Source organism: Lagopus leucura, unplaced genomic scaffold (genome assembly GCF_019238085.1).
Source record: "Lagopus leucura isolate 7727_CA_CO unplaced genomic scaffold, USGS_WTPT01 Super-Scaffold_1, whole genome shotgun sequence".
Classification (NCBI taxonomy): Eukaryota; Metazoa; Chordata; class Aves; order Galliformes; family Phasianidae; genus Lagopus; species Lagopus leucura.
Window position 1 is genome coordinate 8,590,442 of NW_024962250.1, and position 15,037 is coordinate 8,605,478.

Consider the following 15,037-nt stretch of genomic DNA (forward strand, 5'->3'; position numbering starts at 1 on the left):
AGGAATTTAGGATTATTCACATTGAACAAAAGATTCATTTATTTGTTATCTGCTTGTTCTGGTTCATCTTGCGCATTGTTTCAAATTCAAAATAGTGCAAAATAGTTGACACATGCCTTGTGTCATTACTCTTCCATGAGAATTGTGTCACCAAAACAGAAATGGCCTTGAGTATGCAGAAACCTTGGACATACTCAATCTCAAATCAAGCATACAAAATAAAGTTTTTTCTATATTAAAACTTTTAAAAAGAAAAAAACTTATAACTTTAAAATTTACTTAACAATTTTCATATCGAGCAAGTAATAGCTAAAGAGAAAACCATTTTTTTTCCCCAATTTTTTAATTCATAGAATCATAGAATCACAGAATCACAAGGTTGGAAATGACCTGTAAGATTATCTAGTCCAACTTCTTCTCATTACTATTGCCACCACAAACTAACCCATATCTCGTAGCTCCTCATCTAGGCGCCTCTGCCTAGGGACGGCGACTCCACCACCTCCCTTGGCAGGCCAAGGTGTAGATGGCATTATTTTTGCATCAGTTTAAAATTTGCCATGTACCAAACCAAATTACCAAATTAACCAAATTAACCAAATACTTGATCAACTTGAATTTCAACACACACATTTTTTTTCCGCAAGGCAGAGCATGGCAAAACTAAGTATTATGTGACACAGCTTGAGTAACATGCACAACTGATCATTAATTTTTCAACATCTGTTATAATCACTGAATCACAACACAAAAACAATAGGTTAATGAAGCAATAACCTCACTTGTGGATTGCTGCTTCAGCTTCCCTGTATCCACTCTGACCTCCAAACAGGAAACCTCACGAGCCTGTAACAAGAGAGGACAAATGATGATTAAGAGAAATGTAAATGTCATTGCAAGTGATTCATAGTGTTCTTAACCAAACCCTCTAGCTGATCAATGGCAACACAGCTATTATCTATTATTACTATTAAGAGATAATACTGACATAGCATTTTTTATGGGTTGGAAAGTAAAGAGAAACAACTCATGAATCGCTTTGAACTTGGAGAGCCAAGGAAGTGAGGAAGATGAGACCTATTTAAAATAATAGGAGTCTTGAGATACGGGACTCTAAATAGAGCATTTTATCACTTTCTTCATTAACTCCTGCTAGTATGGGGCATAATGTAGAAACAGTTTGTAGGAAACTACCCATCAGTGCCTTCCTGTTGCTGACAATACAGTGTTTGGGACATAACTCAGTTCTCCAAGTTAGGAGTACGTACAGTTGTTATACAGGCATAGGAAAGATCATAAGAAATAATTACCACTAGCACTCCATTAGTAATGATGCCATCAGGATAGTCCGGACTGGAAAATAAAATGGAAAGAACATTTCAGATAAATATTTTCCCCCCACCAGTTTGACACTTTCAACTTTAATATTCATTCTCAATTCAGAAATGTTTTAAAGCTGTTAACAAACAAAATTCCAGCAGACTGACTGGTAATTCCATCCTTGTCCCATGATAAAATATGCAGCCTGGCTTTTACTTACGTCATTTTTCACACTTCCTTTAATGAAGTGTTTAACGCAGAATATAGTGAGTTTGAGTTGAGTTGGAGCCATTACAGCTATTCTGATCATTTTGAGCATTACACAGTTTGGCCTAAGTTATTGTACCCAAAAAAAATAAAAACCACTTGCCCAGGTTACCATAGAAGTATGAAGACAAAGACACTCACATTTATTAAGACATTCGCAAGTAAGATGTGAAATTTTAATATATAAGCTATATGTCGATGTGTTTCTACTTAACCATCTAAGGGCAGAAATTGGTTCATATACTGTAGAAACTAATTTTTAGATTCTTAAATACTTTTTCCACCAAAACCAAACAAAAAAATCGCACCACTAAAAAAAATAACCAGGCAGCTCCTCATTAAAACATATGTCTAAAATCATAAGACTTTTGCACCGACTCCTCAATCCAATGCAGAAAGTATGAGTAATCTATTCAGACTTTACAAGTTATTGATTATATATACTGTAATCTCAAGCGCATGACTGTGTGAGACATGTACCACATCTAAGCAGAAACCATGTATTTAGCTTCCATTAAAATCAGATCAATTACATTATTACCAAATTTATGAGAATATTATCATAGACTATTAGAATTTATGAATGAAAATAGCTTCATAGAATTTCTCATGACAAAGAATTCTCACACTATTTCAGATCTGATAAACAACTTTAAAGTTTCATTTTCAAACCAATGTTTTCCTTCAAGAAAAAAAAAAAAAACAAAAACAACTGCCACCACAACAATTTGGCTAAATGCAGCAAACTCAGGAAAAGTTACTCATTTCAGAATTTTGTAGGATCATCTCATATTGAAAAATTATGTTAAATGAGTTCAAAGAACATCGGTCACAGAACATACTTACATGTTTCTATCTGTAAGGAAAATGGATATAATTGCAACTCAAGATTTCTTTCAAACTTGTCCACTTACATGTCTAATGGCATCACTATACTTATATATTTCATGAAGTAGTGCAAGGAAAGCAGAGAAACAGCTGGACGGATACTAAAAGATTTCAGCCTGCATATGCTGTTACGACGAACATGGAAAAAGAAGGAAAAATGCCTTCTGATGGAGGTAAGTATCCAGAAGAGTGTAGCATTATTTGAGTTCTTGGTATCAACAAATAATAAAGTTAAACTGAGATCCAAAGCATGACTTTCAAACCACGTGGAAGAATTTGAACTGTTGCACCAAATGACTCGGAAGACCCCTGAGAAGAACTAGGACAGCACAAGCTTTGAGCACTGCCAGAAGAGATATCCCATTAGCGGTAGAAGCTGTGCGGCCATTCTGGTAAGGAAGCCCAGTTGCTGCCATTTATTGCTTACTCTCTACACTGCACTTTCAACTTTTAAATGCTGAGTTTCAAGGCTTCTGCCATTCACTGAATAGGACAGACGTTATTATTTTAACCTGATGACCTGTGCATTTGTTTTCAAAAGAGCAAAGGCATTCACCTTTCTTTGAAGCTTTGGAGATCAAACACAGAGGAGCTGAGAGTTCTTAGCATTTCTTTTGATTGGGACTTTTGAATATTTTACCTATATTTGTGTACTGAATAACATCCATTTATTGACTAATTTGTTAGTTAACACACACTTACTAGCTATCACTTTCCCTAACGAACAGCCTGCTATCACATGACTCTCATTACACACAGTAACACTTCTGTCTTGTCCTCCATCACAGTTTGTAACCTGTGGCCTTTATAATGCAGGTCTTGGCTTTACTAAGGCAGCTGGGAGCACAGTATGGCCTGCAGCAGGGAAAGCCAGGAACAAAAACCCTGGACATCTTTCCCCACTAAATATCTATCAAATGGGGTACCCAAGACTGATGGGCTTTGTGACCCAGTGGATCACCTCCCATCCTATGCCTCTGCAACACAACACCTGCTCCAGATCAAACTCCCTTTTCCTCCTTCCATCATACCTGGTTTATAATGAAACAGCCAATACTGTTGGGAAATCAATGCCACTTGGATTCTTACATTACAACTTCAATTAAAGTAGACAACCATGTCCTGTTTCACTGGAGAGTCACTTTTAGCTACCTATGTATGAAATCATAATTCTTTTGTGTCAGATCCAGCTGCTCCTGTTCTCTTTTTAGTGGCATATGATAGGCTACTTTTCTGATGACCTGAGAGAAGGATGGCGGATGGAGCTATTTCAATTTAAAAAAAAAAAACATACTAGCCTCAAGAGATTGCTGGGCAATTATCTTCCTTGACTTAAAACTTTTGTCTCATGTGCTCCTTGAGGACTTGAAACTTCCTGACACAAATACATATAAGAACATATATAATTACACAGCCCTCAACAGACTGAGATTCAGCCCACTCAGTTTCCCCAGCAGCACCCAAACCAAACTGAAGACATGATCTGCTGCTCCGAAGACACACAGGGAAACTTTCTGAAAGCAACACAGCAGAACTACAGAAAGAAATAAAGGCTTTTATTTTCTAAAAATAATCTGTTTGCCATAATTTAATAATTAACATTCAAGTTTTATACAACTTTTTGTACATCTATTTACATTCATTTGCATTAAGTGGGCTTAGTTTTAAGCACTGTCTTTCACATTTAGGAAAAAAATTAAAGGAAAGGGCTGAGGTGAAAAGCTGCGTAAGAGTAGTCCTTCATTCTTCTAAGAATTGTTAGAGATGCACCTCCTCAACTCAGGATATCTGAAAGATAGAAGGAGACCAAAAAGAAGATCATCAGACCCGGAAATACTCTGGGCCCCTCAGACCTCTCCTTGGAAACTTGAAGTACCTTTTAGTTCATCAGAAGTCTATTTGTGGCCACTTAATCACAGGCCCAATCTTCAGTAAAAGTCAGAAGGGAGAGGGATGTTGAGGGAGCGAAGCCACCGAGTCCAGCGAGACTCAGTCTCCCCAGCAATCCGTAAGGGCTCATGCTGTCGCTGGACCCTACCAGGGGAAACATGAGGGAGAAAGCCTGTGTTACTATTGGTAATCACCACAAAGTAACACAAAAAGCACTAAGACATGCAATTCCACAATCTGTGTACAATGACCTTACCTTTTCTGTCACTGCTGCTCAAGGGCAGCAGCTCTCATGCCAGCTGGGCTCATGCTATGGGCCCATAAAACACTGGATGGGTGTTTGCAATCCCTTTTCTTGGTTGCTGATGAAAAGGTACTTGGAGGAAGGAGCATGCCTTCCTCTCTGTGCCGTTAGGATCAAATGTCTGGCTCTCAGTGCATGCCATGTGTAGTGGCAGCCAGAGACGTGTGTTTGAAAGTATTGCAGGCAATGGAACAAGAGTGAGGCAAAACTAGGGAGGGCAGTCATCATGCAGTTGTAGAAACCAAGCTATCAAAGCAAAAAGTTTTGAACAAGACAGGAACAAATACCAAAACCAATTTCACACAGTCCATTTCTGTATCAAGAGGGAACTTTTGCAATAGTCTTCTGTAAAAGTAACCCAGAAACAACTTTTGCAGTAAGGCAAACAAAAATAGGAGTGACAAAGCCGCTATCATAGGTGCAACCCAGGAGAATTATTTGGCCTAGGATTACATCTCCTGTATGATATTATTCATGTGAAGTGTTGGAAATGAAGAACAGGCTAATACAGTGATTTTTGCAATTGGCAATCTGTAAAGTCTGCGATAAAGACAGGGAAGAAATGACAAACTAGTTCAGATAAATAGATGAAGTCAGACAGTATGATAATCATTTCCAAGATAAACTGCCAAATTAAAAAAAAAGGAAAAAAAAGAAAGATTTTTTTTAAAGCACATTCTCATCATAATACAATATTTTTAGAAAATATCACACACGGTAAGCTGTAATTATGAAAATTATCTCTAATTCTGTCAATACTTCTCTAGTGCAGTGATGCTTTTGGGACAGGTTAATTCTTTAAGATGACTGCTAACATCACAAGAAGAGGAGCTTACACAGTCTTCTAGTTGGTTCTCTGGCCACTAAGTATCTTCTTATCTCATTTTGAAGAGATCTATTCCTCAGTACTTTCCTGCAGAGCTTCATCGTGCCCACCCCTTGAGCTTGGCTCAGCAACCACTAGTTTCCCCTCAAATTTCAACAGTCAAACCTTGATTCAGGGAGCCTGGCTTCAGCAAAGAGGTCTCATCTGTTATCTCTGACAGCACATCTTTTCTGCGTCTAAGCAGGGAGCCAGCATCACTAACATCCTTCTGTCTATCTACAGAGTAATGTCCCCATTTTTTTCCTGGATGCTGTTCCTTTTCCTGTTTGAAATTCCCCATGTGGGTGTCTCTCTCAATCAGAAGTTTCAAAGCGCATATTATGTTCCCCAGGGCTCATTTTACCCCTTGCTGAACAGCCAAGGATTCTTGTTTGGCTGCCTCGCAAAAACCTGCTGAGCTTGTTCACCACAGGAGAGGCCACTTTGGCTCATAGTTTACTGGTGACCCATCCCAGCTACTTCAGTGTTTCAGATCTCTCTATCTCTAGCTTATCACAGGTAATGCAATCCGTAGCCTCTAATTTTAGTCTACCAACCCTTTCATTCATTATTCCTGACAGAACACTTTTCTGTGTTGACAGAAAAACAACAACAACCAAACAAAAAGCCGCCTTAGTATTCTTAGCAAGGGGGCTCTCTCGAAAACTATTTTTAATCATCTCAGTGTGCTCACACATTTATTCCACACTCGATTGATAGGCAGAACACCATCAACTTCCATGCATGTGCAAGAAACATGAATGAGGGATGGCAGGGGAAACATTTATCTACCTTAAGAAGCATATTTCCCCAAGTGTTTTTCATCTTTCCAGGCCTGCTGGATCCACTCAGTGACATCCCCTATCCCAAGTGCAGCAATTTCTCCCCTTTTCTCTGGAGTTCTTCAGGTCACAATTACTGCATTAGTCACTGAGTTACCACGCTATGAATAAAATCTGGATCAGAAGTGTTCTTGTAGCAACTGAAATCTCTTCCTTGGGAGTGCCAAGGGTCCTTTTTACTTGTATAGTCCCCAACAATTTTTCTTCAGTCAATAGAATTCTCAGATTCTGCAGAAGATGGTTTCTCTCTGACTTTATCTACCTAACATGTCTCTAGGAAAATGCAACTAGGTGCAAGATTCAAATAACAGTTTCCACACACAGCCAGCTCTCACACATTACATCCTCTGCACCCATACATGAACCCACCTGCCCAGACATCCCTCATCAAAACACAGAATCATCAAGAGTATAATTCTACACACCAAATCCATAAACCATCCTATAACTGGGAAGACCTTAGTCAGATCATTTGGAATATCTAGTGGAGCTCCTTCCCCATTGCTGCTACTGATTTCATGACACCCTGAGCTGTAATAGGCATATTTGTCTTCTGCCAGTTTTGGTACACAGTAAACAACAAACAATCCAGACTGGTAAGTTTATGTGACTTGTAATAAGAGATTCTGGGACTATTTTTTATCTCTGAAAGTTCTTTTGCTTGTGCACATAACACTGTGCTACTGCTCTTTCCCCACAAGTTCCTGATTTCCCTTCTGGAACTAATATCGCACTTTCCAAATTCTTCACCAACATATTAGCATGATGATCCTCCAAAAACACCCTTAGTGCCTCACAAAGGTCCCAGCAATACCAGCTCACCTCTAAGGTTGTTTTAACAATGCTTTCAGTCCAACAACACATATCACATATAATCGATAACAGAAATATTTTCAAATAACTTCCCCAGAGTGATAAAGCATACTACAGAGATGGATATTATCCTGCATCAGAGTGCCAGAAAAGGGTCAATACAAGATACCAAGGTATAGCATTCCTTTTTCTAATTGTTAAAGTTTATTTAACATTTTAACTTGTACTTCCTTCTATACTAACCCAATGAGGAAAAGAGAACTGGAGGACATAGGTGCCCAGGAGGCATTAGTCATGCCAGATGAAAATTACTTTCAGATATGTAAATCATAAATTCTGAAATTTAAATTCTGAAATTCCAGTTTACTAGACTTGAATGAACACATCTAGACACTGCTTTGGAGACTGACGGTTGAAAAGTGCTGTCACAGATGAATAAGCTTTCCACACTACTTTTATACTGAATATGACAGCTTATACAGAATGTAAGAGTCTACTCACGTGTTCTGCAATGTGAACTCCACCTCCAGCTCTTCACGTGCCTGAAAAGAGGAAAAAGCAGAAAGAAGAGTATATTACTTAATGTTCTTCACATACACAAGTTGCGTATCATTTGTAAAAGAAACATATTTATACTTGCACTTGGAACAGTTCCCTGAACATAAGAGTAATTTGCAAAAGAAAGAAACTTCAGTGTCAAATGAAGGTATTCAATTCTGAAATACTGAAAAAACATTTGCTAAAACTAATATTTTGACATCTAAATCACATACGAGCATGCAGATGTATTATTTGCCCATTCTCATAAAACAGCCATTTTTCAAATTTCAATTCCGAATGCAAAGAATTAGCTATGTTATTATTACAGAAGTTCAAACTGGTGTGGAACACTGCTATAGGGATTTAATTATTTCTGATAATAACAAAGAAATACAGTTCAGTGAAACTGTAGGGAAATGCTATATTAGGATATATATTTTGGTGGAAGAAAATTAGTTTTCATGCTCACTGATTCCATTGCTCACCTGTGGATTCAGTTGAAACTTCACTCGAACAGTACGTCCTACACTAAGTTTATCTATGTCAAAGAGAACCGTGCAGAGTTCATCATCCCTGGTGACTGTGTCTTCATCGCAAACCTTCAGCTCCAGCACATTCTGCAAAGAGACGTTAAGAATATTGTGGTTTTCTTTCAATACTGTCTTTCAAAGAATTCTGTAAGACAGGAAAACCTCAAGACTAGGCTTTCTTTTTCCCTCCAATTTTTGAAGGAAAGAAGGAAAAAGGACTGCAAAAAACATAAAAAGGAAGGGGATTTGGGAGCATGGGTATTGAACAATAAATACATATACAAAGAAGCAGATTAATCTGTCAAAGAGCCTAGGTGATATAATTTGCCTCACATTTGCCCTGGGGCTTGAGTTGATAGAACGTATGCTTGGGGAAAGGAAACAAGAAAGGCGCGTCATGCAGAACACTCATGAATTTGTTGTAAATAACTGTATTAAATGCTACTGCATTTGTTGTGTGACCTTTGGCTCTAAGCATATAGAACAGGCACAGCTGTTAAAGGATTTTCTTTCCATCATACCTAGAGCTAACTTCATGTTTATCTTCTATGTGATCTTTATCTTGGGTTTCACTTGTATATGTTAGGACAAGGAACTGGATACTGTGGACATTTTCTGCAGGGAAATTAATTGCTTCTTATTGTTTCAGAATAGTAGACATCTAAGTACCAAACTTACCAAGGAGGATGCAAGCAACAGTTGTAGTTGCTGTAGCATTGCAAGATGTACTGACTACATGCAGGTAGTGAATAGTGAAAAGCATTTATTTTCATTACCTTCACTCGTCGGTCAATCTTGTAACAGAAAGCTTCATTCCAGACTGGATTTTTGCTGTTCCTGATGGTTCTGGTCCGAACCTTCTCAGACGAGGCAGTAGGCAACCACAATGTCACATAGCAATCTGAAAGGGTGACTGCATAACAAAAAGAGCAGAGTGATGATGTGTCTAGAGAAGGAAATACTGCAATATCTGTTTATCACCAATAAGACTGAGATAACACCATAGGGGATTTTTCCTGAAGCATGTAGATTAAGGAATAAATAATACAATGAAGTACTCACTGGAAAACAGAAACATCCTTGCATGTTTGTCATGCTGATTCCCACTTTTTAATCTTGGTCAAATTATTTCTCTTTTAAAACATTACTCTTTATTTGCAGTAGCATCTTCTATAGATGCACACCTATCCATGCTGCAGTAAACTCTATACTCATGACTTCTCAATGACTGGAGCAAGAAGTAGTTTAACACTACCAAAGCACAAGAGCATCTATCAGTATATGCCCTGTCCAAGGAGCACTCACATCAGAGCAAAGGGATTTGTCTTCTAGTATGCTCTCCTCATTTTTGAGGGACTTAAAAGTAGTCAAAAGCTTTTAGCCAAGTGATTGTTTAAATGAATGCAGTTTTCTTTTGTTTTTGTTTTTTTTTTGGTTTGTTTGTTTGCCAAAAGGTATCATTCCTCTGTTACTCCTTATCACAAATCACAATGCAGCAATTTCATTTTGGTTAATATGTTTGACAATTTTTAGAAGTGGTATCTTCCTCAAAAAGTTTTCATCATTATGTTACAGTTTATCCTATTCCCTTCTACTGCCCCATCTGCAAACTGACAAATCCTGCCATCACTCCTATCTGGAAAAGAAAGCGCCATCAGAGATGTCAGTTCCTTTCATATTCTAACTCCTCACACTCAGATGGAAAATTGCCAGAGAGCAACTTACAGAAAGTTGGTACAGGATGCAATGACCCTGGTCTCATGCCTAGAATGCAATACGTATTCTTCCAATTTCATGTTAGCAATGCTTAACAAGTCATTTGGTTCTCAAAAGAACCTTATGAGTCAAGAGGTCAAATAATTCAACCCCTAGTCAGTCCCTGCATCACCCAAAATGTGTAGCAGTGTTACTGTGTCACATTAAATACAATTTTCTTCCTGCTATTTCCTCCTTATCTTTCAGTAACAGTTAAAGAATTGGGTTTTTCTAACATAATACTTTGCTGAAGCTGCACCCTCATTACACAGTTAACAACACTACTGTAGTCTGAGGGAGCTTGGTAACTGCCGTGGGAAGCACAGCGTATCCAGGTGGTGCCTAGGCCAGCCCTGATCTGAAGGACATGACCAATCAGATCTTCAGCAAAGGCACAAGTGTAGGCAGATGGAAATTCAAATGGTTAATGGTGATTAATAGTGGAGTTTCCATTTTCAAAGAGATTGACACACACCAATGATTTACTTCACTGTGGCAATGTAAGGATTAAGCAATTAAGTACACTGAGAAAACCTGAATAACTTGCCCAGGATTCCACAACACAGCCAGAACCAGGTCCAAAGCACAGTCTAAATTACTAGGATTATACCCAAATCTATTAAAATTACCTTACTCTGGAACAATAGTAGGGTAAAATATGAAAAAACACTGGAATGGGGAGCATCTAAGTTTAATCAGAGCAAAAACAAAAGCCAAAGCAGAGCAAAAAAGCATTAACTTAGCATTGTAACGAGAAGCATATCATTTGTATTATAAAATTAGACAGAAAATTAATTTCTTCCTGCAGCCTAAAATACTGAGGTTTCAAGGAAAACGAAAATATTTGGATTCTCAAATGCCTTTTCAGTGCCTCAGAACATGTCCTTCTGGCTACAGACAAAAAGATCTCAAATTATTTTTTTTCCCCAAATAATTATGTTTTCTCAGAAAACAAATTTTCTGCAAGAGAAGACACTCTTGCTTAAGAATTCTCTGCCAAATATGCTTTAAACAAACCTGTGGAAAACCATACTCAAGTTCTGAATTTGGGGCATTTTAAGGGAAGAAATATACAATATGCATCCATTCTTGGGACCAGAACACAAGGAAATAAGCCAGTACGTTGTGACAAACAAACCAGTTGGCTTCATGAAGAAAGGCCATACTATTCACTGTGGCAAGCAATGATTGTGAGTAATTTCTTTTCCTGTGAACAATCACAATGAACTGAAGCATAAGCAGGCGACCTGCTGGAGTACACAAATGCACACACAATTGAGCATGCAGGTTTGCAGGTGCAATTGCTGTGACTACCCCCTCAAATCACCATGTAAGCATTTGAATAGCTATTTTTTGTTAAGTAAAAATGCAGTGCATACAAAGCCTACAACTATCAAGTGCATGTCTATGAAAATCAAAATACATCTTTATCCTCTAAGAAACCTAGAACTTCACAACTTATAATACTCTTTAGCTTCGCAAATAGTATTTGTGATAAGGCAGATACTATGGAAATAAAAGTTTGATGATCTGTAATTTCTAGAGTAAAAAGTATCGAGACATAAACACTGAATAGAATATTCTCTTGGAGAAAACTGGAGACACCCAATAAATAAGTACACTAGTATTGCACTGCAGAAAACATAGGATTAAGTAATATAGAATACCATGAGTGAGTGAAACAAAGATTTGTTCTCTGATAGTAAGTGTTCATTCAAAAATAATCTTGTTGCACAATTTCCACATGTTCCAACAACATTCTTCCTTTAAGCAACCATTTCCAACTTCTGACAAGCTTTCTCTACTCTCTACCCATCACACTAGATAAAATCCCAAAATATACAGTACACAAACTAAAATGCATATTTGGTTTCCTTAGAAACTGCTAAACTGCATGAAATCCTGAGAAGACAATTAATTTTGAGACACATTCAGCGTGATTCTGGTGAACATAATGTTGACGATGCACTCTAAAATAAGTCTCATACAACAAGGCATGAAGCCTGAAATTGAATGCACCACCTTGCCCAGATTGGACTCTTTATACTAAGGTGCAGAGAGCAGTACTTCGGACGACAGTAGAAATAGAACTCAGAAACTTATAGCAATACATTTCAGTATTCCCACACGACTTGAGGACAATAATGTTGACCAAATAAGAAACTATAAGCAATATTTGACAACTACAGAAGTACTTACGCAAGTCTGCCTTCCGGACATTCCTCAGCCTTAGTATTTTTACAGTAAGCAAGTTGAAAGGAGATACTGGCCTCTGCAGAACAATTTAAAGAAAAAGAAACAACAGCAAGATGAATATCAGTCTCTAGTCAGACTTCTGCAGGCTCTAACCTTGAAGTATTAAGCACGTGGATAAAACAGACTTTAAGGTTGAGCTATTATCAAACTAGTTGAACTATTTGGAAAAATTATATGTATTTTTGGCATATAATCCTTTCTAGATCTGATAAAGAAGGTGCAGATTTCAAAACTACATGAGGTGAGAAATGCTGTTGAGTTTAGTTTGATAAGAAACAGTTCCTTCTAACTCTGTTTCTCTACTATCAAAATGAGCCTCCTTACATCATGCACTTTGGTGTCCTTGGGTCTGGAATGTAATGGACTGCCTATGGGACTCTAATAGCTATCACAGTTGCTGTGCAAGTAGACCAGAAATGCTACTGAGAGTCAGGAGATATTTCTCATGAAGACACTGATCTACAGCCCTGGTTCCCAGCAGAAAACTAAACTACTCTTATCAGTGACGATCCTGGGAATCAACTCATAATTCGATATCAGGTACCTTCAGCTCAGAAATTTTTATTTTATAAAACCTCATAACTTCTATGTACTAAACTAACATGTCACCATGTTCCTTAGGCTAAAATTGAACTTCCTCCCCATTTCATCTTTGAGATGACTGCTTAACATGTTTCTCTGCTTCTCCACTCCTGCATTAACGTCTCCATTTCATTGGTACCATTGTTCTTTTTAAAACTGTTGTATGAATATATAATTTCACTTAACACTTTCTTAGAACTGATATTGAGCTTTGAGTCTACTGGTTCTATGAAAGACCAAAAACAGGTTTTTTGTGCCTCAGAACGTCTAATCTTTCCATCTATGCCAGTTGGTAAGAAAATGTATTAATTTTACTCATAAACTCTCTCACGCCTGCATTCATAGACATAATACACCCTAGTAAAGTGAACACATATTGTTCTAACACAAGCACATGGGTTTTATCACTTTGCACCTGAAGTGTTTATATCAATACAAGAGGCAAAAGTAAAAATGATTTGCTGACATTACGTAATCAAATGTATCTTATTACTATTTCCTTCACATATTATAGGCTTTGTTGGACCATGTCTTTCCAGTTGCAGCAGAAATCTTATCCTGTAGAGTTTCACAACACTTGGACAAAATTAAGCAAACAGGACAATAACTTGGCAATGGACCCTATTACAATGTAATAAAGCAGATCTACATCTTCACCAACAAAGCCCCTGGCTTCTCCAGGATGGCAAAAACCTCGAAGAAACAACCTGGCTAACACCCTTCCCTCTTCCCCCTGGGTTAGCAAAAGGCCCATGAGGCAATCAAAAACAACAAAAATACACAGTGCTCAGACTTTAGAGTTGAACTGACAGAAGTGCTTTTCTACATGCATTAAACATGAGGGAGACTGACTTTTTTCTTCCAGTACCTGAAGGGGGCCTACAGGAAGGCTGGGGAGGGACTTTTTATAAGGGCATGTACTGATAGGATGAGGAGAAATGGTTTTAAACTGGAAGAGGGTAGATTTAGACTAGATATTGTGAAGAAATCATGAAGACATGGTGAGAAAATTGGAAAAAGTTGTCCAGTAAGGTTGTGGCATTCGAGACTAGGCTGGATGGGGCTTTGAGCAAACTGATCTAATAAGAGAGGCCCCTGCCTATAGCAGGGGGGCTGGAACTAGATAATCTTAAAGGTCCCTCCCAACCCAAACCATTCTATGATTCTATGATTTTTACATTGGCAGATAACGATAGGACAAGGAGAAATCACTAGAACTGAAAGGCGAGAGATTTAGATTAGCTATTAGGAGGACATTTTTTACTCAGAGGATGGTGAGGCACTGGCACAGGCTGCCCAGAGATCAGGTGATGCCCCATCTCTGAAGGCATTCAAGGCCAGTTTGAATGGGCCCTGGGCAGCCCAAATCAAATCCTTCTATGATTCTATGCATTAAATATAATTGGGCATGATAAAGAACCAGTCCTAGACCCAAGGATCAACAACCAAGGCTTGCCTACCCCTGCCACACACACTGATGTATTTGTTACATGTATACCTGGTCCCTACTCTCTCACCCAAAAAAAATCCTGAGTGTCTTTGTCCTCAATAGTACAATTTTAGCAGAAGATGTAGAGAATACCTTTCCCCAGAAAAGCTAAATCTTGCATCTCTTGAATACTAAAGAATGGGCATGAGTAGAAAAATCTCCCATTGCAGCGAAGTGCTATAACCACTAGGCTGGATGCCATTTCTAGGAAATAAACTTTGCATTTTTCTTTAAATACCAGGGTCTAGACCTCTGCTTTGCTTATCCAGTGGGTAGTGGTTTCTTCATTCAGCCCTAAGTAGCATACAGAGGTAGGATATAAGCCATAACTGCGTCCCTGAGCTCAGTTTTCCCCATCAGCTGGGTGTGCCTACTTACATGGTTCCTTTACCTGCTGTAACAATTCCCATACCAGTATAACTCACCAAATATATGGAATCTAACTCTGCAAATGTGTTGAATCAATCCCCAGTGCTTAACTCAGGGTTGTGAAGACTCAGAAGTCCAATATTATGTCTCCTAAATGTAGGTGTTGGAATGCTTTGTCAGATCCAGATCACAACAACTTACAGTCACTTGGAAAAGAACTCCTGAGAGGCATATCTTAAACTGGATCCTTTGCTGTTAATGACTTAATGTTGTTAATGCTGGCAATGATTTCCACATGTTTCCCTTTAATCTGATGATGACCGTATC

General features: G+C 38.2%; 1 protein-coding gene across 1 annotated transcript in view; it reads right to left on the reverse strand.

The window, feature by feature from the left end:
- Window positions 1-15,037, reverse strand: part of LOC122177472 (cytosolic phospholipase A2 epsilon-like) — a 30,960-nt gene that overhangs the window by 12,724 nt on the left and 3,199 nt on the right. Inside the window, exons 3-8 of the mRNA XM_042866861.1 lie at window positions 12,214-12,286; window positions 9,036-9,172; window positions 8,215-8,346; window positions 7,691-7,731; window positions 1,311-1,353; window positions 783-846 (exon numbers count right to left, since the gene is read on the reverse strand). Of these exons, the coding sequence (XP_042722795.1) occupies window positions 783-846; window positions 1,311-1,353; window positions 7,691-7,731; window positions 8,215-8,346; window positions 9,036-9,172; window positions 12,214-12,286 (490 nt within the window). The remainder of the gene's footprint in view (window positions 1-782; window positions 847-1,310; window positions 1,354-7,690; window positions 7,732-8,214; window positions 8,347-9,035; window positions 9,173-12,213; window positions 12,287-15,037) is intronic.